The sequence below is a fragment of the Cinclus cinclus genome, chromosome 7 (genome assembly GCF_963662255.1).
Source record: "Cinclus cinclus chromosome 7, bCinCin1.1, whole genome shotgun sequence".
Classification (NCBI taxonomy): Eukaryota; Metazoa; Chordata; class Aves; order Passeriformes; family Cinclidae; genus Cinclus; species Cinclus cinclus.
In genome coordinates, this window is record NC_085052.1 from 643,670 (window position 1) to 665,953 (window position 22,284).

The 22,284-nt window shown below is 52.0% G+C and overlaps 1 protein-coding gene across 1 annotated transcript; it reads left to right on the forward strand.

Moving 5' to 3' along the window:
* The first annotated feature begins 14,964 nt into the window (after positions 1–14,964).
* Positions 14,965–21,606, forward strand: BNIP3 (BCL2 interacting protein 3). Its single transcript, XM_062496566.1, has 6 exons — positions 14,965–15,021; positions 17,254–17,437; positions 18,026–18,110; positions 19,639–19,745; positions 19,833–19,982; positions 20,684–21,606. Exons 1-6 carry the CDS (start codon positions 14,985–14,987, stop codon positions 20,733–20,735), a joined length of 615 nt encoding a protein of 204 aa, XP_062352550.1. The 5' UTR covers positions 14,965–14,984; the 3' UTR covers positions 20,736–21,606.
* Positions 21,607–22,284: the final 678 nt, after the last annotated feature.

Genomic DNA, 22,284 nt, shown 5'->3' on the forward strand with positions numbered 1-22,284 from the left:
TTCCTGTGTGGGCACCCAAACACATCCTGCAAGTTTCCATGGATTTAACAAAGTCCTCAAAGTTACAAAGCTTCTGACCATCAGGTTTTGAGATATAGGGTGCTCCAGAAGCAGCCAAAAGTTGGTTTGAGATACAAAAGAGATACACAAGATATACATATAGAATAAATACATATAGAATTCTGACATCTCTGAGGACATAAATCTGTTCAAACCACTATTAGAGACTGTCAAGTTCAAGTTTTCAGGTGTGAACCAATGAAGAGCATCTTCTTTAAAAAGAGAAATGCGAGGCACAGTTGAGAGTTTTAGAACGGATTCAATGAGTCAATGAGTAAGAAAGCAGAAGAATGAAATTTTCATGTCATGCAGGAGACACGAGGTGAATGCTTGAATAAAAAAGTAATAAAAACAGGAAAAGAAAATCAATATTAGCCTGAAGCGCTAGAGAATCCCAATTTCAAAGAGGTTCCAAAGCCCCAGGAGAGCACGGCTGGCTGTGCTCCTGCTGCCAGAGCTCCTGCTCAGGGAGCTCTGGGCACTGGGCTGGCTTCAAAGGGAAGGGGGCCACCAGCCCAGACCCCCCAGGACAGAATCCACCAGACTGCCCCTAATTACACACCAGAACACCTCTGGGAAGGGGAGACAGCCAGGAAAGGCTGTAACCTCTCCATCCCAGCCATTTCTTTCAGCAGTGTGTCTCTTGTATTTGTTATATCCTGAAAATCCCAGCTTGGGTCGGGTTGGAAAGGAACCTAAAGCTCCTCTCAGTCCCCCCCTGCCACGGCAGGGACACCTTCCACTCCCCCAGGTTGTTCCAAGCCCGAATTTCCAAGCTGGCCCATGCCAAGGGCTGGGAGCCTTCCAACAGAGTAGGAAATAAACTGGAGGGAAAAGGAATGAAATGTTTTGAGCTGGACAGAGGCTTTCAGTGCTCAGAGTTTGCCCTGTCCTTTCACAGCAGGATGTGTGTTTCCTGGGGCTCTCCAGCAGGATCCCTGATCCCTCTGCAGCCCCTGCACAGCGACACATCCCTCTGACAGCTGGGTTAGGAAAACACGAGCGGGCTTGTAGCCAAAGAGATTTTGGAAACAAACCCATCCTCAGGAGTGGCTTCCCAGGCAGGGCTGTGAGCTGAGCACAGCCTGGAGCTGCTGCTGTTGCCATGGAGACCAAACCTGCTGTTTTCCTTCCTTTTCCTTTTCCTTTTCCTTTTCCTTTTCCTTTTCCTTTTCCTTTTCCTTTTCCTTTTCCTTTTCCTTTTCCTTTTCCTTTTCCTTCCTCAAAAAAGGGCAATGACTGCTGCACATCAGGGCTGATGTTTCCTGTGAGTGCTGCCAGGCTGCAGCACAAGGCAGTGTCTGACACACAGGATCACAGAATTGTTCAGCTTGGGAAAGATGCCCAGCCCCTCGAGTCCAGCCTGTGCCCCATGCCCACCTTGTCCCCAGCCCAGAGCACTCAGTGTCACCTCCAGGGGTGGGCACTCCAAACCTCACACAGCTGCTGTGGTGCTGCCTGGAGCAATTTTTGGATGATGGATTTATTTCTCAATCATTTTAGTCAAAACATTAAGATGAAAAATTGAGATGCTGTCAAGAACGAAACTGAAATGTTTTAGAATGGCATTTGAATTTTTAGAAGCACTTATGTTTAATTAAAATCAAGAATTTTAAAGCTCTATTTTGAAGCTGGAGCCCCTCTGCCTTGGAGCCAGGGTGGGACACCTGGGGGTGCTCACCTGGACAGGAGAAGGATCCAGGGAGAGCTCAGAGCTCCTTCTAGAGCCTGAAGGGGTCCAGGAGGGCTGGGGAGGGACTGGAGGCAAGGGATAGAGGGACAGGACCCAGGGAATGGCTTCCACTGCCAGAGGGCAGGGAGGGATAAATGGGATATTGGGAATTGGGAATTGTTCCCTGGCAGGGTGGGCAGGCCCTGGCACAGGGTGGAATTCCCAGATTTGCTGTGGCTGCCCCTGGATCCCTGGCAGTGCCCAAGGCCAGGTTGGACATTGGGGTTGGAGCACCTGGGACAGTGGGAGGTGTCCCTGCCATGGCAGGGGTGGCACTGGGTGGGATTTGAGGTCAACTTTGAGGAAATCTCCTTACTCAGCCAGGAAGGAGGATGGGTTTTTCTGCTGTTGCCAAAGAGAAGGAGCTATAAATGTTGTTCTTTCTCCTTTATCATCTCTGATGACTTAGCAGCAAATGCTAAAAATAATTTTTATGCTTCATCTTCAAAGTCGATGTGTTGCATTTCTTTTTAACCAAAACAAATCCTGTATCCCAGCAAGAATATTACAAATATTTCAGCATCCCAATGAAACTTTCTGAAGAGAAGCTGCAAGGTTGCCAAATGTGACATTTCACACAGAGCTTTACTCTCTGAGCTCCCTCCCAGCCCTCTGCTCACAAGGAGACAACAACTGTGACAGTGACACATTTCTGAGGGCAGGCTGACTTGGAGTGCTCAGCACTCACTGCACTGAGGCATTGCTGGGAACCAGGGACCTGGACCTGCTGGGGGCTGCAGAGGAAATGATTCCAGGTTCTTATCTCCATGGCCCAGTCAGGTTTGCACTCCACATTTCTGATGTTCAATACAGTTTTACTGTCAGCAGTGGGCAGGACACAACCCAGACCCAGACATGGGTTTGAGCAAGAAAACAACAGAAATGAAATAACAACTGGGGTAACAAATGACTCCTCCCTGTCCTGCATGGCTGATGACCTAAATTTAGATGTAACAAAACTAATTTGAGTGATAAAGAACATGAAAAAACATCTCAAAAATTTTTACTCTGAGTGAGCCAAGCTAGCTTGGAATTCAGAACTCCAGGGAAACTGGAAGGTCCTGAGCTTGCACGCATGTTACTTTAAATAGATGAGTCCCACTAATATGAAACAAGCAGGTATGAAATCATGTTCCTAAAGCCATAAGCACAGCACCCCTCTGTAAATCTGGAGCACCCCACTCACAGCCAGGGCTCACTAGGGACGGACTCACCCCGTGTTGTTTAGTGCCGCTGGACAAAACCACCTTCAAACTCCATCCCAAATTGCAGCTGTTGTTCCAACAGGCCCCTGGACCTTTGCTGCCTTTCACTGTGATTTGGGGATGTATGAGTACATCCCTGCCCGTGCAGACATTCCTTCCCGGGAGCTACGTCTGCTCCGGAGCTCACGAGCCCTCCTGATACCCTGTGGTGACTGGCACAGAAATGGAAGCAGAAAGGGAGACATTTCTGCCTGTGAAATGCTCCTCAGTCTCAAATTCAGCTGTTGACTGGCTTGTTTTTAAACAACAGCAACGATATTTTTAGCAGAGCATTTATTTCTCTTTACTTTCACATGTTTGTGCAGAACACCGAGTTAACCAACAACTTGTTCCCCTCACAGAACTGTTCCTGCTCTTACAGTAAAACATATCCAAGCCTCAGCTCAGCTCTTGGAAGGAGCCATGATGGCAGGGAATTTACAGGGAAAGGAGGAGAGAAAAGCTTTACGCCAAGACTTTCCTCCCAACTTATACAAGTCCTTTCTTGAGCCTTGTGTTTGTTCACATTCCCATCCTCCTGGGGGCTGGGGTGTGCCACCTCTGTCAATGCCAGACTGGGCCTGACCCTCTCCTGCCATCCCAGGCCAGCTGGACAGGGCTCAGAGTGACCTGGGCTAGTGGAAGGTGTCCCTGGCCGTGGCAGGAGGTGGAACCAGAGCTTTAGGGTCCCTTCCCACCCAATCCAGTCTGGGATCCTGCTGGTCACTGGGCACTGCTGAGGACACTCATTGCACAGTGCTCCCATTTCATATTTTCCCTTTGAACAAATAAAATAATAACAAAAAACACCCACCCCCCTGCCCCCCCAAACTCCCCATAACCAGCTTTGAGGGCATACATGTTGGCATTTGTCTGCTCCTGCTCTTGATGGGAACTCTGACACCAGCCTTAGTGACTCTCCCATCCCTGTGCCCCTGCTTTTCCTGTCTCCATCCTTACCTACCTCTTATTTCCTGCAGGACAACTCTGGGAAGGCTTTAAGCATTCCTGACTTTTCCATTCTTCTCCATATCCATCATACATCCTATTTGGTGCACTGCTTATTTCTCCACTTTGTTTTTTCATTTGATTTGTGGTTTTAAAACCTTATCAGGCCAAAACCATGTCAGTCCTAGGACACACAGCGATATTTTAGTAAAAGGGGAATTTAAAAAATATATTTCCAGACCAAAGAAAGCAAAAAATTCCCTTTGTTTCGCAAGTGTTGCCTGGCAGAGCTCGCTCAGCCTGGAGCCAGGTCAGGCTGCTGGCCCTGCTGGGTGACTGACAGGTAACAAGGGGCATCTGCCAAGAAACAGCTCCTTGAACTCCTGCTATGCCTGAGCCTATCCTAAGGGAATAAATCCTAATGAGATCCCCTTCCACTGCAACTCTGCAAACCAGCCAAGTCCAGAGCTCTGGCAGTGCTGGTTTTGTCCCTGTAAACTGGGATCTGCAATACGTGCAATTGGAATTTCTGCGTGTGCAGATTCAGGAACCAGCTGTGTATTCAGGAAAGGGGAGAAAACGAAACCCAAAGACCACCCTTTGTTCCAAAAGCTTATTTTGATTTGTCTCTGACTGTGCTGCTAACTCACAGAATTGTGGGATGGTTATGGCTGGAAAAGCCCCCTGGTGTCACCGAGTTCAGACGTCAGCTCAGCACAGCCAAGGCCACCACTGACCCCAAGATGTCCCCAAGTGCCACATCCATACATCCACACCCACACCCACACACTTTCTGAACTCTTCCTGGCCAGCCTGTGGCTGAGCCCCTCTCCCTGCTGCCCGTTTCCCCAGAGGGGAGGGGGCAGAGGCAGGGCAGCGGGCTGTGATGGGGCTGGGGGTGCCAGCCCTGCCAGCCCTGGGCTCCCCGAGCTCCAGGGGCCTCACTCGAAGCACCGAGGAAAGAGCAGGCACAGCCAAAGCTGGAAGTGCCAAACTGTGGAATGAATCCTCCCAGAGGATATTGTCCCCCCAGACAATCAGGGGATCCCCGATGGGACAAGGCTGCCCCAGCCCTGGGCCAGCCCTGCTGAACAGCTGTGGGAAGGACCAGGGCTGGCTCTCAAACCCCAAATCCACCCTAGCCCCTTCAGGGACAGCTGGGAACGTGCAGGGCTCGGGCAGGGAAAAGTTGGGATCTGCCAGTACAGCAAGTTTTTAATTGGCCATTAGTAGCCACAGTAGAAATCCCAATGGCATTTTGATCGGAGAGAAAAGGCTTTTAACCACTGCAGGCATTATCTGGGATAGAACGGATAAATTTTGGCCATTGAGTATTTCCCAGCTAATTATACTACACATCAAGCAAATCAATTTTCCTTCAAGAGCATTCCCTTGTATCACAGACCCAACACAAGGACGCCCCGAGCCCAGCGCTCAGAGGCGACAACAGCACGGCAGGGACCATGGACAGCGACACCGAGAGCAGGAACGGCAGCTCTGGAGGGGGGCGAACAAATCGGGCACTGTGGCCACTGCCTCCTGCCCCGATCTGATGAACGCTTGTAACAAACTGAGGGTAACACACCCGCGTCAAATCCTGTGCTAGCTCAACCCTTGGTGCTGGGTGAAACCTGGATGGGGACAGGAACGGGATGAGCTGTGAGGACCCTCCTGACCCAGACCATCCCAGGATTGTTATCCTCGATTGTTATTCCAGGATTGTTATCCTGGAAAGGCTGGCCTGGAAGAGAGACTAGGCAGAGCAAAATGAATAAAATAGGTATTTATTGAAAGGTTAAAATAGGAATTTATTGAAAGGATAAAATATGTGTTTATTGAAGGGATTCACCTTGGGCAGTGCAAGAGCCTGGCCGGGGCTGCACCCAAATCAAATCCAAGGTGGATCCTGGTCACGAGTTTTACATGTTTATAGGTTTTGGTTCATCTCCATCTTGGGGTCAATTATCCAGCCACAGCCCCAGGCTATGAAGTCCCAGCCCCTGGCTTGCTCCCTTTCCACGATCCCATCCCAGGGAGTGTGGGAGAGCTGCGGGGTCGAAGCCCAGCTGGAACCACCAACAGGGGAAACAGAGCCAGGAACGTGAGGTGAGGGGATGGAAAATACACTTTCTGCAGCTTCAAGTGACCCTTTTAAAGAGTCCCTGCTGGCACATGACCTTGTCAAGGTCGACTGAGCACAGCACCAGTGGCACAGCTGCAGGACAGCCAAGACTGCACACCCTGCTGCTGGGCTGTGTGTCTGGGGAAACCCATTTATCCTGCAGACATTCCCTCAAGCCCTTCCCAGCTGTGTGTCCTCAGGCACTGCCTCTGCTCCACAGTGAAATCCATGGAACCCTCATCTCGATTCTGCACCAGTGGTGAATAACAAATCCCTGCTCACGTGTGCCTGCAAAGAACTGCACAGGAGTGAAGAGATTTTCAAAAATCGACCGCGATGTCACTCTCCATTAGAGTCGTTTCTACAGAATTCCATTCAGTTCCTGAGACCTTTGGGGGCTTATTTGGGCATGGCGCATTTGGCTGTAATTGCAAAGGAAGATCAGGAATTTGTTTTCCAGGTTAAATGATTGCTAGAATTGGATTGGCATTTTGTCACTCCAGCAGCCAGCGCTCCATGCTCTGGGGAGAAGGAAGCTCTCCTCTCCTTTGCATGCAGCTTCATGCTCCTGGACCACTGTGGGCAAACAAGGACAGGATCCCACGAGTGATTTTGATGGGATTTCTGAAGTACTGGCTAATATTTGTCTGCTTTTACCATAAGATATATTTGTACAAATACTGTTACATGTCTTAAAATTGTTCAGGGCTGTTAGAATCTCACTCCCAGAGTGGCTGGATGGGTTCGAATCTTACATCCCGGTCAACCAGGATGTGTAAAATTTTTAGGACTTGCTTTTAAAATGATTTTTCCGTTTAAGCTGAGCCTCTGTTCTTGATCATACATGAAGAGCTGCAGCACAGAAGGTGACAAGCTGAGAACACGTGTTTTAAGGGAAAATGTTAGAGATCATTATTTAAAGGCCTTCACTTGTTAACATTCATTTGCTGATGCTACTTTGAATTCGAGCCATCTGCAACAAAAAGTAATATTTCAGAGATGCATTTTAGAGGAAAAAAAAAAAGCAAAATGAAGTTTTCCTCTTCATGTAAACTGACAGTGCACTGGGAAACTTGGTGGAACTTCACCACGTGGGAGGTGTTGACAACTGAGCATATACCAAGGGGAGGATTTACAGGCACACAGTTCCACAAATACATCCCAGACTGGTATTTGTCAAGACAACCCATGAACCTTGAGCACATTCTTTAAAACCTTTTTCACTGGGGGTGATGTTTTGCACTTTTCTCTGGTCAGGTCATTCTTGTGGCCTCGTACACCCCTGCAAACACCAAAATTCCTACCACTCTGATATTTGCAGGTGAAGAACAAGGGGTTTTGAGTCAGGAAACTGCCAAGAGCCAAAAAACCAAGCAGAAAATCCATGGTAAAGCCAAGTAATCTGCCAGTCCCTGAGAAACTTCCAGTTTCTGAGCATATATTGAGCACCCAGCAAACCCTCACACAGAGAGAGGAGCTCAGGTGCAGAGGTGGCAAGTTAAGGATGCTGAATGTCAGCTGAGAGCCCAGCCTGACAGCTGTGAGTCTTTCTTGCCAGGAAATTATTATTTTGTACTGCACACATTTCTCTGGCAGTATCACAATGTGTGAAATAACAGGCAAAAGTCTACAGAACTCCAAAGTGTTTTCTAATTTCTGTCTCCATTTTTAGCAGTGTCAGTAGAAGCATCCCATGAGCTGAAAAGAAAAGGAATCTGGATGAGATAAATCACATTTAAAATGACTGAGGGAGCAACCAGCTGGGAAAGAAAAAAATAAAAAAATATCATTTTTTAGGTTAAATTGCACAGAATAGAATCAAAAGCCCAGACGGGTTTGGGTTGTGAGGGACCATTGCACCCCTACCATGGACAGGGACACCTATGACAGGGTGCTCCGAGCCCCATCCAGCCTGGCCTCGGGCACGTCCAGGGATGATTTCCCGATGGGAAATCCCACGGGAAGCAGTTCTGAGACACGCAGAGCCGAGTTCAGCAAACAGGAAATGCCCAAATCAGTTCCTCGGTGGGCACAGACACAGATTATCTGGCACGGCAATTCAGCAGGGCGTGCGCTACCCCAAACAGCAACAGCTGCAGCTGCAGCTGCAGAGGAGATCCAGCAGCGAGCACTGACCCCGACATTCCCACTGCATCACCCCCGGCAGGCGCTCCATGAAATCCCGAGGAATAAAACGGAGCAGGAGGGTGCAGCTGGGCCCCAGTGCCGGGCAGAGCCATCCCCTTCCTGGCACCCAGAGCAAAGCTTTGCCCATCAGAGCCGTGGTTACAACCGTGGGGAGAGCAGGGAAATAACCTCCAGCACAGAATGCCAAACAGCACGTCTGGAAACAGAGCCAGAAAGCCTTTAGCCAGCAGATGGGTCATGTGCAACAAACCTCTTTCTGTCTGTCTGTCTGTCTGTCTGTCTACCTGTTTTTCTGTCCATCAATCACACATTATGCCCATATTTACCGATGCATTACACAGGTAAGCACTGATTAATGAGCACAGGTAGGCACTCATTAAGGAGCACAGGTAGACACTCATTAAGGAGCACAGGTAGACACTCATTAAGGAGCACAGGTAGACACTCATTAATGAGCACAGGCAGGCAGAAACCTCACTCCCTCATGCTGCACACCGAGGGAGTCCCTGCCTGCACTGCACTCCAGATAAAGCCTGTAGGTTGCTCGAGCAAACGCATTTAAAATAATTTTTACGATTCACACTGCAAAAGGCTAAAAACAATAATCCACCCCTGCTGCATATGCTTCTGTTTTCCGTCTCTGTCCTCTGAACAGGGCGATCAGATGAGGAATGATGCATCCATTGGCCCAGGAAAGCACTGAGAGGACAGAGAGGGGGAAATAAAATAAAAGAACACTAAAAAATCCCCCAAGCGTAGAGTAAAATGTGCTCACCACGTAGTCCCGAGCGCGGATCGGAGCAGAGGTGAGGGCTAAGGACAGGAGTGCCCGGCAGGCTGCGGGATGAGCTGCGGGATGAGCTCAGCGCAGGCAGGCTCAGCCATTGCGGAGCCACTGCAGCGCGTCAGCACCGAGCTGGATCCAGAGCCCTCCTCCTCCTCCTGATCCCAGCACCGAGCTGGATCCAGAGCCCTCCTCCTCCTCCTCCTCCTCCTCCTGATCCCAGCACCGAGCTGGATCCAGAGCCCTCCTCCTCCTCCTGATCCCAGCACCGAGCTGGATCCAGAGCCCTCCTCCTCCTCCTCCTGATCCCAGCACCGAGCTGGATCCAGAGCCCTCCTCCTCCTCCTCCTCCTCCTCCTGATCCCAGCACCGAGCTGGATCCAGAGCCCTCCTCCTCCTCCTGATCCCAGCACCGAGCTGGATCCAGAGCCCTCCTCCTCCTCCTGATCCCAGCACCGAGCTGGATCCAGAGCCCTCCTCCTCCTCCTGATCCCAGCACCGAGCTGGATCCAGAGCCCTCCTCCTCCTCCTGATCCCAGCACCGAGATGGATCCAGAGCCCTCCTCCTCCTCCTCCTCCTCCTCCTCCTCCTCCTCCTGAGCCCAGCACCGAGCTGGATCCAGAGCCCTCCTCCTCCTCCTCCTCCTCCTGATCCCAGCACCGAGCTGGATCCAGAGCCCTCCTCCTCCTCCTCCTCCTCCTGAGCCCAGCACCGAGCTGGATCCAGAGCCCTCCTCCTCCTCCTTATCCCAGCACCGAGCTGGATCCAGAGCCCTCCTCCTCCTCCTTATCCCAGCACTGCTCCTGATTCCAGATTCCTCCCTTCCCATCCCGGTGAGGATGCCGCTGGACTCGCGCTCCTCCTGCCAGGATCGGCATTTCCAGCTCGGATCGGCATTTCCAGCTGGGCGAGGAAGCCAAAGCTCCACATCCAGCTCAGCTGGAAGCTGCACGGAGCTGCTCCCTCAGCAGGGCTGCATTGCTGAAAGGGCAGGCGGGGATTGAAGGATGTTTGGATTTAAAGACAGCTACCAGGCTTTGCACTGGCTCCTAGCAAAGGAGATGGGATCAGGTTATAGAATCATGGAATCAAAGGCTCTTCTGGGTTGGAATGGACCCCAAATCCCATCCATCCCACCCCTGCCATGGCAGGGACACCTCCCACTGTCCCAGGGGCTCCAACCCCAATGTCCAACCTGGCCTTGGGCACTGCCAGGGAACCAGGGGCAGCCACAGCAAATCTGGGAATTCCATCCCAGCCCCTCCCCACCCTCCCAGGGAACAATTCCCAATTCCCAATATCCCATTTATCCATCCCTGCCCTCTGGCAGTGGAAGCCATTCCCTGTGTCCTGTCCCTCCATCCCTTGCCCCCAGTCCCTCTCCAGCTCTCCTGCCAGGAGCTCTGAGCTCTCCCTGGATCCTTCTCCTGTCCAGGTGAGCACCCACAGGTGTCCCAGCCTGGCTCCAGGGCAGAGGGGCTCCTCTGGACTCACTCCAGCAGCTCCATGTCCTATGGAAACCCACACCTGTGGGACTGCAGGCACTGGGTGAACCTCTGACAGGAACAGCATTGCTGGGTTCCAGCGTGCTCTGGAGTCATGTGGCAGTGCTGGCAGGGTGGGAAAAGGCAGCTGTTGTTCCAAGGCCCTGTAAGGTTCGATTTGAGACTAAAAAGCATGGATATAAAGCAGGTCTGTAGCCCCCAGTGTGCTGTATCCCACTACTCCCACTGTCAGTATTCACTTGCCCACTGAAAATTCCCCTTTACATCAGAAATGAGTAACAAATACACATAAAATAAATGCGTTTGTGCACAAGGTACTTCTAACAGCCCCGCACCACAAAGTTCTCTACAAGCAAATAGGATATAGGGAATATTTGTTTGATTTTGTGTCTTCCTGACATGAGAAACAGTGAAGGCCACTGGGAACTGTTCCCAGTGTATATCCATGAACTGCTGACAGGAATGACGGAGTGATCTGAGAGCCGGGCTGGGGAGCAGAAACCTACCCTGGAGCACAGTTTCACTTCTAGAAAGGAGGGTCTGGGGTTTTTTTCTCCCTTAAACAGTAACTAAGTATCTGAAACTTTCTGTTGAAAATCTTTCATTTTCCCTCCTTCCAAAGCTCACAACTGTGCAGGACAAAAAAATCACGTGACTGCTAACCAGATTCCTTAGAAAGTTGTTCCTATTTTTGTGGCTCACCAGGGCTGTGTTCCTCCTGCCTGCTCCCTGCTCAGTTATCCTTTGCCAAAGGGACACGCAGCAGCACTTGGAGACAACAGGACTGGTGTGGCTGAGAGCTGTGACAACAACGGCTCTGGGATAAATAAAACTGTTTTCTATTTTTAGAGCTGAATTGCAACACTTTGTGGGAGTTTGTAAACAAAACAAGTCACATCCCAGGCAGTGTTGTAAGACCTACAGCAAGAGCCCAGCAGTGGTTTGCATCACTCAAAGAATTGGGGTTTGTTTTTCAGCTGGCAAATGCTCAGGAGAAGCATTCCTCTGGCAACTTCCATGGACTGAGCTGTACTAAAATGGGAATGGGCTTTAAAAACTTGAAGTAAAGAAGAGCTGAGAGAATTCTAATGCTCTGCTTTTCTGATTCACACTGGAAGTGGTCAGAGTTTCTTCCACTGTAAGACTGAGAAGCGAACGAGGAGCACTCTGGGTTTGGTTTAAACCCTGCTTTGTGTCCAGCACAGGGCTCTGAGCTCACTGTGACACCGAGCTCGGGTCAGGCACGGATCAATCACCCCTGCAGCCACCACGGAGTGGCACAAAGTGTGTGGGGATTGCTGGGGAACGTGACAGACACGGCCCAGGACACTGAGCACAGCCCTGCCACGGCAGCAGCCACACCACGGACAAGGCTTCTTTAGTAACTCTCCAAACGCAATAAAATCAGAGAATCAGAAAATCACAGAAGGGTGTGGGCTGAAAGGGACCTTAAGGCTGATCCCTCCATCCAAGGGACACCTTGCACTGTCCCACAACAGCCTGGGTAAGCAGCAGCAGCTCGGAAAGGACACAAGAGCAGCTGGGTGGTTAATGATGAACCTTATTCCCAGAAATGCTCAGCACAAAATACACGTACGGTTCACTTTCCAGAGGCAGCCAGGGAGGTTAATGACCAACCCTTGGTGGGATGGGAACAGGGAGTGCTCAGATTTCAGCAGGCTTTGAGCCTGTGTCTGCACAGCACAGCAACAGCCACAAAACCACAGAACTGGGCTGGAAAAGCCCTCCCAAGCCCATCCAGTTCGTCCTGTGTCCATCCCCACTTTGTCCAGAGCACTCAGTGTCACCTCCAGGAATTCCTGGGACACCTCCATGGATGGGCACTCCAACCCTCCCTGGGCACTTCCAGTCCCTGAGCACCCTTTCCATGGGGAAATTCCTGCTGCTGCCCACCCTGAGGCCGCTCCCTCTGCTCCTGTCCCTGTTCCCTGCAGCAGATCCCAAATCGCCCCTGGCTGTCCCCTCCTGTCAGGGAGCTGTCGGCAGATTTTCCCAAATCTGAAATTCCCACTGTCTCACATTGTACTGCTGGGAAGTGGGTGGATTACTTTGATTTTTATTAGTCAGAAACCAAAGAATTGTCAGTGAATATTATCCATTTCCAAACTAATGCAACTTTATCAGTGGTTTGGGATTACAAACAACTTCTCTGCAATGCCTGAAATGTGTGTCCCTGACAGCTGGGCCCATGTCAGGCACAACCCAAAGGCTGAAAACCAAACCCAAATTCGAAGCTGTCTGAGCAGTAAGCGTGACCCCATACTCAAATCACTGCCTTAGTTAGTCTGTGGAGGAGATGGGTCACTGGATATGGCTTAAATAGAATTAATCAATACATGATTGGTCTGTGACATGCAAGTCAATAAGATCAGAGCGACTCCCAGCTGTGCAGAGGATCACAGTGTAGCAAATCAATAACCTTCCAAAGACTTCATCCAACAGCAGGAATAGTCACCATTTTTCCTGATTGCAGCACAGTGCATTTCTGTCAATAACCTGAAGGTTTTTGCCATGAAATTTTACATTAAAATAAAAGCATTCACTCAATAACCGATGAAAGAGGATCCCTGGCAGTGCCCAAGGCCAGGTTGGACATTGGGCTTGGAGCACCTGGGACAGTGGGAGGTGTCCCTGCCGTGGCAGGGGTGGGAATTTATGGGATTTGGGGTCCCTTCCCACCCAAACCAGTCTGGGATTCTGTGATTCCATGACCCTCTGTCCCTCCTGAGCCGGATCCCCTCGATGTGTGAGCGCAGTGCTGAGCCTCTCGTTCCTCACACACCCGAGGTAGCGCTGACTGGAGCGGAGGGGCACATTCCCGGAGGAATCCCGGAGGGATAAATCTGTGCTGCCCGAGAGGGGCACGTTCCTGGAGAAATCCCGGAGTTTTCCCGGAGTTTCCAGGAGGGATAAATCTGTGCTGCCCGAGAGGGGCACGTTCCCGGAGAAATCCCGGAGTTTTCCCGAGGGATAACTCTGTGCTGCCATGGAGGGGCACATTCCCGGAGTTTTCCCGGAGTTTTCCCGGAGGGATAACTCTGTGCTGCCATGGAGGGGCACATTCCCGGATTTTCCCGGAGTTTTCCCGAGGGATAACTCTGTGCTGCCATGGAGGGGCACATTCCCGGAGTTTTCCCGGAGTTTTCCCGAGGGATAACTCTGTGCTGCCATGGAGGGGCACATTCCCGGAGTTTTGCCGGAGTTTTGCCGGAGTTTCCCGGAGGGATAACTGGCCGCGCTGCCGGGAGCAGCAGCAGGGAGCAGCAGAGCTCTGCGGGACGGGCTCGGAGCACAGCGAGCGCACTGACAGCAGGAGCCTCGACACTCACCCACCTAAACCCGGCCTTTTTAAAACACGGACACTCCTTCCCCGAGTCCCCTGGATCAGAACTGCTTCCATTCCCCCTCTTTACCCATCGGCTATTCAGTGTGCAATGCCCACATCCACAACACCCTGCCCGTGTCCTTCCGGGAAGGCAATATAATAATAACATATTATTATAAGGCAATATTCCTCACTATCGCGGTAACTCACGGACAATTTACTGATGTATTCCACTGGGGCTTTGTGACTCGGCTGAAGAAAGGCGCAAGTGAAAGCAATTCCAGCCAAGACAAAAAAGCCTGCATGCTTTAATTAATACTTTAGCTAAATAAAATCAGGTTTAATGCATTTGTCTTTACAAAGCATAAATCAGTATCTACTTTCAAATAACAGCAAAAGTTAAGTGGTTCCCGCTGCCGAGAGCCCTGATAGCATTGTGTCAATTAAAAACCAAAAGAATTATTACAAATTTATTTATTATTTATTTTTTATTGCTTATTAATCTTCTTGGGGCCGTACTGCGCAGGGCTCAGATGATGCTTGCGTGTCCTTCCCAACTCAACCATTCTGGGAGTATCCCCTATTTTAAGGCCACGTATCACTCGCTGTTGGGGCTGGCTTAGAGGCCGCAAGCTGTGATTTTGCAATCGGAAAAAGAAAACCAAAAAAACAAAAACGTGTTTGCTTTGAAATCCCCTCGGTGCCTGTTCTGAAATCCCCCCCGCGCCCCGTGTGACTCCGCAGCGCCGTGCGGGAGGCCTGCGGACGGGCGGTGCGGAGCGTTCAGCGGGCAGAGAGCGGGACTCCTGCGAACCGTCCTGCGGGATGTCGCGGGACATGTGGCGAGGGATATCCTGCGGTCTATCCTATCCTGCGGGAACCATCCCCGCGCTCCCGTTCCTCCGGCCCCGCTCCCCCCCCTCCATCATGGCGGCCTGCGGGGCTCTGAGGGAGCGGGCACCTCCCCCAGCTCCGCCCCTCCCAGAAGCTCCGGCCAATGGGCGGGCGGCGAGGAGCTGACGTCATCGGGGCGGCGCGGCGGCGCCGCGCGCGGGCGGTGCCGCGGTCAGTGCGTGCCCAACCGCCCGCCCGCCATGTCGCGACAGAGCCCGGCGGAGGAGAACCTACAGGGTAAGGCCGCGGGCACTGCGGGAGCTGCCCGGGCCGCGGGGGCATTGCCCGGCCGGTGCGGGATGGGTGGGGCGGCGCTGCCCGGGCACTGTGCGGGGCACGTCTGAGTCGCGATACTCGGCGAGGGCGGTGCGCGTCTGTCGCCCGTTGTCGCAGCGGGCGGATGTGCGTGCGGGCACGGGCCGGTCACTCGCGGGGATCGGGTGTTGGGGGGCGTCGAGCTCGCCGCGGAAGGCGGAGATCGCAGCGCGGGGGGCGCGGTGCTTGTCGCGATTTATTGGGACGTTCTCGGTGGAATTCTGCTGAATTCCCGGCGTTGAAAGCTGCACGTTAAACAAATGAAGCTTTGCAGGGCTGCTCTGCTCGCGCGTGTCCTGGGCTGGCACCGCGGGTCCCCAGCCCGTCCCGTCTGGCGTCGCCTCTCCTGGGCTTTGGTGTGTTCGCGTTCCCAGCTTTTCTTATCGTTAATTAATAATATCTCAGCCCGGCCCGTGTGCTCCGGCACAGCCTCCAGCCTCTCTCTGAGCAGCGCCCGAAGGGAGAAGGAAAAGGGAAGATAGTAAATCGCATCTTCTGTCCTCTTGCTGCTGCAATCCCGGTTCTCTCCCTGCTTTATCCTGCATTCCCAGCGCTGTACCCAGTAAGATTTCAGCAGATGAACTCTTAATTTGAGCTCTGGTGGTTGTGATGGCTCTTTGGTAACAACTTGAGCTTCCATAGGTTCCGGGGGAAAGGGTAGGAAGGGTTTATGTGGCTCTGAACACATTCCCTGCCATATAGCAGGCGCTGTCGCGTGGAGGGAAAAATTCCCAAATAAACGCAAACAACAAGAAGCCAGCTGTGAAGGAGAAGGATTGGTGGTGGGAGAGAAGCATCCCTTCCAAGCTCGGTGGCCTGGAATGTTTTTATGCAGCCGGTTTTGGGGTCCTTTGGCTGTGCAGATGGGGGTCTCTGTATTCGCAAGGGAGAGGCTTTGTGCCGTTCCCACTGGATTTTGGAACCCTCGTCTCCTCCCGGGCAGGATATCTGGGATGTCTTTGTTGGTTCCTGCTACACACTGAACCCCACTAAGCACTGGTTTCTGCCCAGCTGCATTCCTGCAGTGCTGCTGTTCCAGCTGTGCTGGCTGGGAGGGACCTTTCAGCTCCAGCTGTTCCTGCTGTGCCTTTATTCCCTGAGCTGTGCCCAGCGAGCACCAGCAGCCCGGGCACCACTGTCCTTGTCTCTCCCTTTCCCTGCTGGTTCCTGAGACATCCTTCCCCAGAATTCAGGGAATTCTTCCTCCTGTCCTCACTACTCTGTTCCCTGTGCACTGCTGTGGCTGGGCCACATCTGTTCCACAGTGGGATTCCTCTGGCATTTGTGTAATTCAGGTATTTTCTGTTCCCTGAGCTCATTTCCCGGGCTGGAGGGACAGGACACAGGGAATGGCTTCCACTGCCAGAGGGCAGGGCTGGATGGGATATTGGGCAGGAATTGTTCCCTGGCAGGGTGGGCAGGCCCTGGCACAGGGTGGAATTCCCAGATTTGCTGTGGCTGCCCGTGGATCCCTGGCAGTGCCCAAGGCCAGGTTGGACATTGGGGTTGGAGCACCTGGGACAGTGGGAGGTGTCCCTGCCATGGCTGGGATTTGGGATCCCTTCCAACCCAAAGCATTCCAGGATTCTGTAGGGGAGGGAGCAGCCCCGGGCCCTGCAGTGAGCTGTCCCTGCCCAGGAGGGAGTTGTTATTCCCTCCCTTAGGAAAACAAAGCCCATGTGACCGTGTTAAATATACTGCGAGGAGCAAACCCATGACAGCCCTTGCCACACACCCGCGGTTGCTTAACAGCAACACCTACAAATGGGACTGGAAAAAGGCTGCACAAAACAGTGCCTGGGCTCTGGAGCCCAAAATAATTTCAGTAAATGAATAACAGCTTTGGCCACAAAAAGTCCTTACATTATTTTGACCGCCACTTATGTTGAGCAATAAAAATTGAATATATCCCAAAATAAAAGTTCGGTATGTGCAAAGAGAAACACAATGTACTGAGCAGCTGCTCCCCAGCTCTGTGAGCCTTCCCAGCTCAGGTCCCTGCACTTTTCATTCCAGGCTGTTGGTGAGCTGGGAGGCAGGGCTGGCCCGGTGTCCCTGCAGTGGCACTCGGGGCAGCAGCACCAGGCTCGTGGCTCTCATGGCTGCAGCACACCCCGCAGGTTCTGGGGCTCAGCTCTGCTTTCTGCCCAGCAGGGTCCTGGGTGGAACTGCACTTCAGCAGCAATGGCAGTGGCAGCGGCAGCTCTGTGTCTGGGGGCAGCCAGGAGCAAGTGCCAGCCTCGCTGTCCATCCACAACGGGGACATGGAGAAGATCCTGCTGGATGCCCAGCACGAGTCGGGCAGGAGCAGCTCCAGGGAGAGCTCCCACTGTGACAGGTGAGCAGGGAGCTCTGCTGGGCACGGGGAGGGCGCTGCCAGGGTCACCACGGAGTCCCAGGGACGTCAGGGTGTCCCAGAGGCAGAGACAGAAGCGCTGCACGAGTGTATTTACATACCTGTACCTGTTCATATGAGCACACATTTACATGGGGGTGTGTAATTCACGTGTGCTGTGGGTTTCCCTATGAGCACGTGTGTGCTTAGAAACCAGAGCACGTTTGCAAGAGTGTCACACACCAGCTCAGCCCTGGGACGGTGCTCAGGCAGTGCCATTAATGACATTAATAACATCAATGCATTTGTTGGGCTGTGAGCTCTCCAGCCTAAATTGTATTTGGAAAAACTCAAACTCCACAGGAGAATGTGGAACTGCCTGGCCTGTCCTGGCCTGGCTGGTGGGGGTTCAAACCAAACCCCACTTCCAGTCTTTGTTGGCTGCCTGTTGTTTCTGTGGAAGTGCCAGGGCCCCAGCAGGAGTGTGGGGCAGGGCTGGGGGTCAGAGCTGTGCCTGGGCTGGCTGGGCTGTGACCCTTGGGTGCCATGGAAAAGCTCACTCCTCGTTTGCTGTGCTGCTGTCTCGTGCAGCCCTCCTCGCTCACAGACCCCCCAGGACAGCCACAGAGCCCTGGAGATAGAGAGCCACAGCAGTGGGGAGAAGAACAGCTTCCAGGTAAGATCCTCACCTGCTCTGGGGAGCCACAGGGGAGGCTGCTGAAGCACAGACTTTCAGGAACCCTGGCAGATCCAGGCTGGCTCTGTTCGTTTCTGACACAAAAATGAGGATGTTTGGGTTTGATCTTTCCAGTCTGTGACTGAGATTTTTCAGAAGGATTTCCCCTCTCCCTTGGGCTGCTGATGGGGTACATTTCCTGCAACCCCCACCAATGTTGAAAGGCACCTCCACCAATTAGGAGTTTTTAAAGTTATTTTGACAGCAGAAAGAATTTCTAGAGTCCCTTAAATATCACAGCCAAAACCATGTAATTTCCAAGCCCTGCCATAGCTGTGATTAAAAGTATTTTAAAAAATACTGAATGCATGTTGCTTTGGAAAACTCCCTGTTCTTTCTGATTGTACTTTGTTGGTTTGTTTACCTTGCAAGGAAAATGAATAAACACCAACAAGGAGGGGGGGGAACCATGTACACTGACCATATTTAATCAATATAGGGCTAGTTGCAGGATTGCAGGTTGAAAGCTGAAGTCTTCAGTGCAATAAATTAGCTTTTAATATGAAAAAAAAGACTTTAAAAACATTTTTAGGAAGGAAGTATTTCAAGAAAGTGAATTTTTCTGCATCATTTCTAGAACATCTGCTAGACTCCGAGGACCCAGCTTTAGGTTAGCTAAATGTGGTACTGCAAGTTAATTATTACTGGAAATTACAATTTTTATATTGTCAGAAACACCCCTCAGCTGTTTAAAGATCATTATTTAGGCTTTGAGAACAAATAACCCCAAGTTAGAAAGCCATCAGAATTCCAGCTGCCTGGACAGTTTTATTTCTATCCTGTGCATCAAGAGCTGTTGGAATTCTGGGAGCAGGATCTATTTTTATCCCTAGGGCTGGGCTGTGTGGAATGGAGCCCAGCTGAGCCAGGAGCTGTGCCCTGACTCAGCATTTGTGCTGTAACTGCACCAGAGCTGGGGCTGGGGGGCTTCTTCTGGGGGCTCACACCTGGCCAGGCTCACCTGCCTGCCCAGGATCCCCAGGGACTGGAATTATTCCAGCCAGGAGCTGGACAAGGACTTTCAGTGACATCTGCCAACTCTGAGATGGGCAGGGATCCCTGTGCCCAGTGTCCATCAGAACTGGGAACTGGGAATATTTTGGGTGTATTCATGAGGATTAAATACTGGGTTCTGGGATTTCATTACCAGGGCAGTCCAGTCTCAGGCAATATGGGAGAAGGGATATGGGATATATTTGCCATTCTCATCACACTCTGAACGTGGATCTCCCTGCTCCCATCTTGATGTGGGATGTGAACACCTGACAGAAGGGGCATGGGAAGGGCTGGGAAGGTGTCAGAACTGGGCTGGGCAGTGGGGCTGGAGGGGGCAGTGGGGCTGGAATGGGCAGTGGGGCTGGAGGGGGCAGTGGGGCTGGAATGGGCAGTGGGGCTGGCTGCAGGGCAGGAGCTCTGGCACTCCCAGCTGTGCTGCCCTGGCTGATCTGCTGCTGGCTCTTGGTTTCAGTCTGAGGAGGATTTCCTGGAGAGGAGGAGGGAGGTGGAGCGGCTGCTGAGGAAGAACGCGGATTGGATCTGGGACTGGTCCAGCCGGCCCGAGAACATCCCACCCAAGTGAGTGCTGCCACAGCTGCTGGGACAGCTCCTGCAGCTCCTGCTCCTCCAGCCTGAGCACACCTCACATTCCTTCCCCAAACCCAGGGAATTCCTCTTCAAACACCCCCGGCGCACGGCCACGCTCAGCATGAGGAACACCAGTGTCATGAAGAAAGGGGGGATATTCTCTGCAGAATTCCTGAAGGTTTTCCTCCCATCCCTGCTGCTCTCTCACCTGCTGGCCATTGGACTGGGGTAAGGTTCAATTGAAAAAAAAAAAAAAAAAAAAAGGCAGTTTTTTTTACCTGCTTTCTTTGAGGCCTGATTCCGATTCCCAATTCTCTCTTTGTCCAAGATGGTTATTCAGGAAGTGCTTCCTGCCTGTGCTATTGCTGGATGGTTGAAGTTTCCTGATTTTCTCCCTGGTTGGGAATTTCTCAGAACAATTAAGGGGCAGGGAAGTGAGGAATTCTGTACACTGGAATTGTAGTCACGCAACACTTGGCTCTCACAACTAAATCAGCATAGGAAAAACCTAATACTGAATAGATTTTAAAATTCCACTGACACAGATATAAAAATATTTAATATTATTTACAATTATGCAATATATTTTTAATTCCCTCCTGGGAGGGATGGGGACGTGTCTGAGAGCATTAAACATGATGGAAGTTTCCTTTGCACGTCAGCGTGGGGGGAAGTGCTGGGCCCTGGAGCTGGGGAGTGGGACCAGAGCAGGGGCAGCCACTGGGCCGGGATGGAGCTCTGGAGCAGTTTGTGGCTGCTTGGTCCCAGCTGGAAGTGCTGCTCCTGCTGGGAATGGCAGAGGCAGGGAGATAGCTGTGACCAGAGCTGGGTCCTGCAGTGACCAGGGCTGTGTCCTGCAGTGACCAGAGCTGGGTCCTGCAGTGACCAGAGCACGTCCTGCAGTGACCAGGGCTCTGTTCTGTCCCCAGGATTTACATCGGGAGGCGCCTGACCACCACAGCTTCCAGCAGCACCTTCTAGAGGCACCCGGGTGGTGGAGCTGGAGCAGAGCAGACTCAGTTGGAGCACAGGAGGTGCAGAGGAGGTGGAGCTGGTCGTGGCGCCGTCGTGTGTGTGTCCTGTCCGTGTCCTGTTTTAGTTTAGTCTAAAAATGGGAAGGGAGATGCTGGAGCTCCCGTGTCACATAGAGCCTGCTGGATCAATCCCTGCTGGATCAATCCCTGCTGGATCAATCCCTAGAGCACGTGGCAGATGCTGTAATGTCCCTTAGTGCTTTGTAGTGAAGTACCTGAGAATTAGAGCAGCTCTGTGCTTAAACCAGCCCCAGCTTTCAGCAGCCCTTGTGCTGGGCCCTGTCCATCCCCTGTGCTGGGAATGTTGGCGCTGCTCCTGCAGTCCCCACAGGGAGGGAGGAGCCCAAACTCCGAGTGGCCTTAGAGATTGATCCGGGAATTCCCAGGGGCTGGCACCGGCCCCCGGGCAGTTTTAACTCTGGCAGTTGTTGCTTAGTTCACCTCGGTGGGAGGTGCAAGGTGTTGAGACACAGTGGGAAGAGATGAGCACGTGGGTAAAACTCCATCGGTTTGTCCTAGTTCAGAGGTAGAATTTGGATTTAGTGCCTACTAAAAGCTGCTTTTGCCAGGACATTTATTGAAGCCCTAGCAGTTACTCCAAGCCCCATGCTGTACCTACTGCAGGCTGTCGCTTCACAGGCTTTACCTGTCCCTATAAATCTGCACCTGACCCCAGCCCTGGGCACATGAACCACAGGGTGGCTTCTCCTTGGTTTTTACTGATGCAATGCCTTTCCCTTCAGTGATTTTATCTTATTTAATGAGAAAATGAATGTTTGCCAAAATACCATGTTTTATATATTTAAATAAAAAGGTTCCTGGTGAACTCGGAGTTTCCTCATTCCTTTTTCTCCAGTAATGGCTGACAGGGGCTGATGAGGCTCTTGGAGTCTGCCTGCCCCTTTCCTACTGGTCACTTCTGACATGGAATTGAGAAGTTTCCACGGAAACAGCATCAAAACAAAGCTCAGCAGGCCCTGGGCAGCCTGCACTCACTGCACACACACAGGGGTGTGATGCTCCTGAGGAGCTGGAAACCATGGAAAGGTTGAGGCTGGAAAAATCCTGTGAGCCTGTCCAGTCCAAGGCCAGCACTGACCATGTCCCCAGGTGCCACCTCCACAGGGCTGTGAAATCCTGCCAGGGCTGGGCAGCCCTTTCCAGGAAGGAATTTTTCCTCCTCTCCAATCCAAGCCTCTCCCCTGAGGCTGGAGGCAAAAGCTAAGGTGGGATCAGAGCCCCCCCCCCCAAATGCTCTGGTGCTGCTTCCATGTCCTGTGGGACTGAGAGCAGCAGGTCCCTGCTGAGCAAACATTTGGGCTTTGGTTGGAGAAGGGAAGGGTTAAACCATGGTGTCCCTTTTTCAGTGCCATTGTCCCCCAGCTCCCTCCTCCCTGGTATGCAGTGTTCCCTGCTCTCATTCCACGTCGATGTGGACTTCAATTCCAATTTCAGGGCATGTTCATCACCGAGGGGCTGAGCCCATCTCCTTGACC

What these genes read in the sequence shown, in the direction of transcription:
- BNIP3 (XM_062496566.1), top strand. Translation starts at nt 14,985, where the DNA reads ATGTCGCGACAGAGCCCGGCGGAGGAGAACCTACAGG. An exon ending in GGCGGAGGAGAACCTACAGG is followed by an intron (nt 15,022 to 17,253) that starts GTAAGGCCGCGG and finishes TCTGCCCAGCAG; the next exon opens with GGTCCTGGGTGGAACTGCAC. An exon ending in CCCGAGAACATCCCACCCAA is followed by an intron (nt 19,746 to 19,832) that starts GTGAGTGCTGCC and finishes CCCCAAACCCAG; the next exon opens with GGAATTCCTCTTCAAACACC.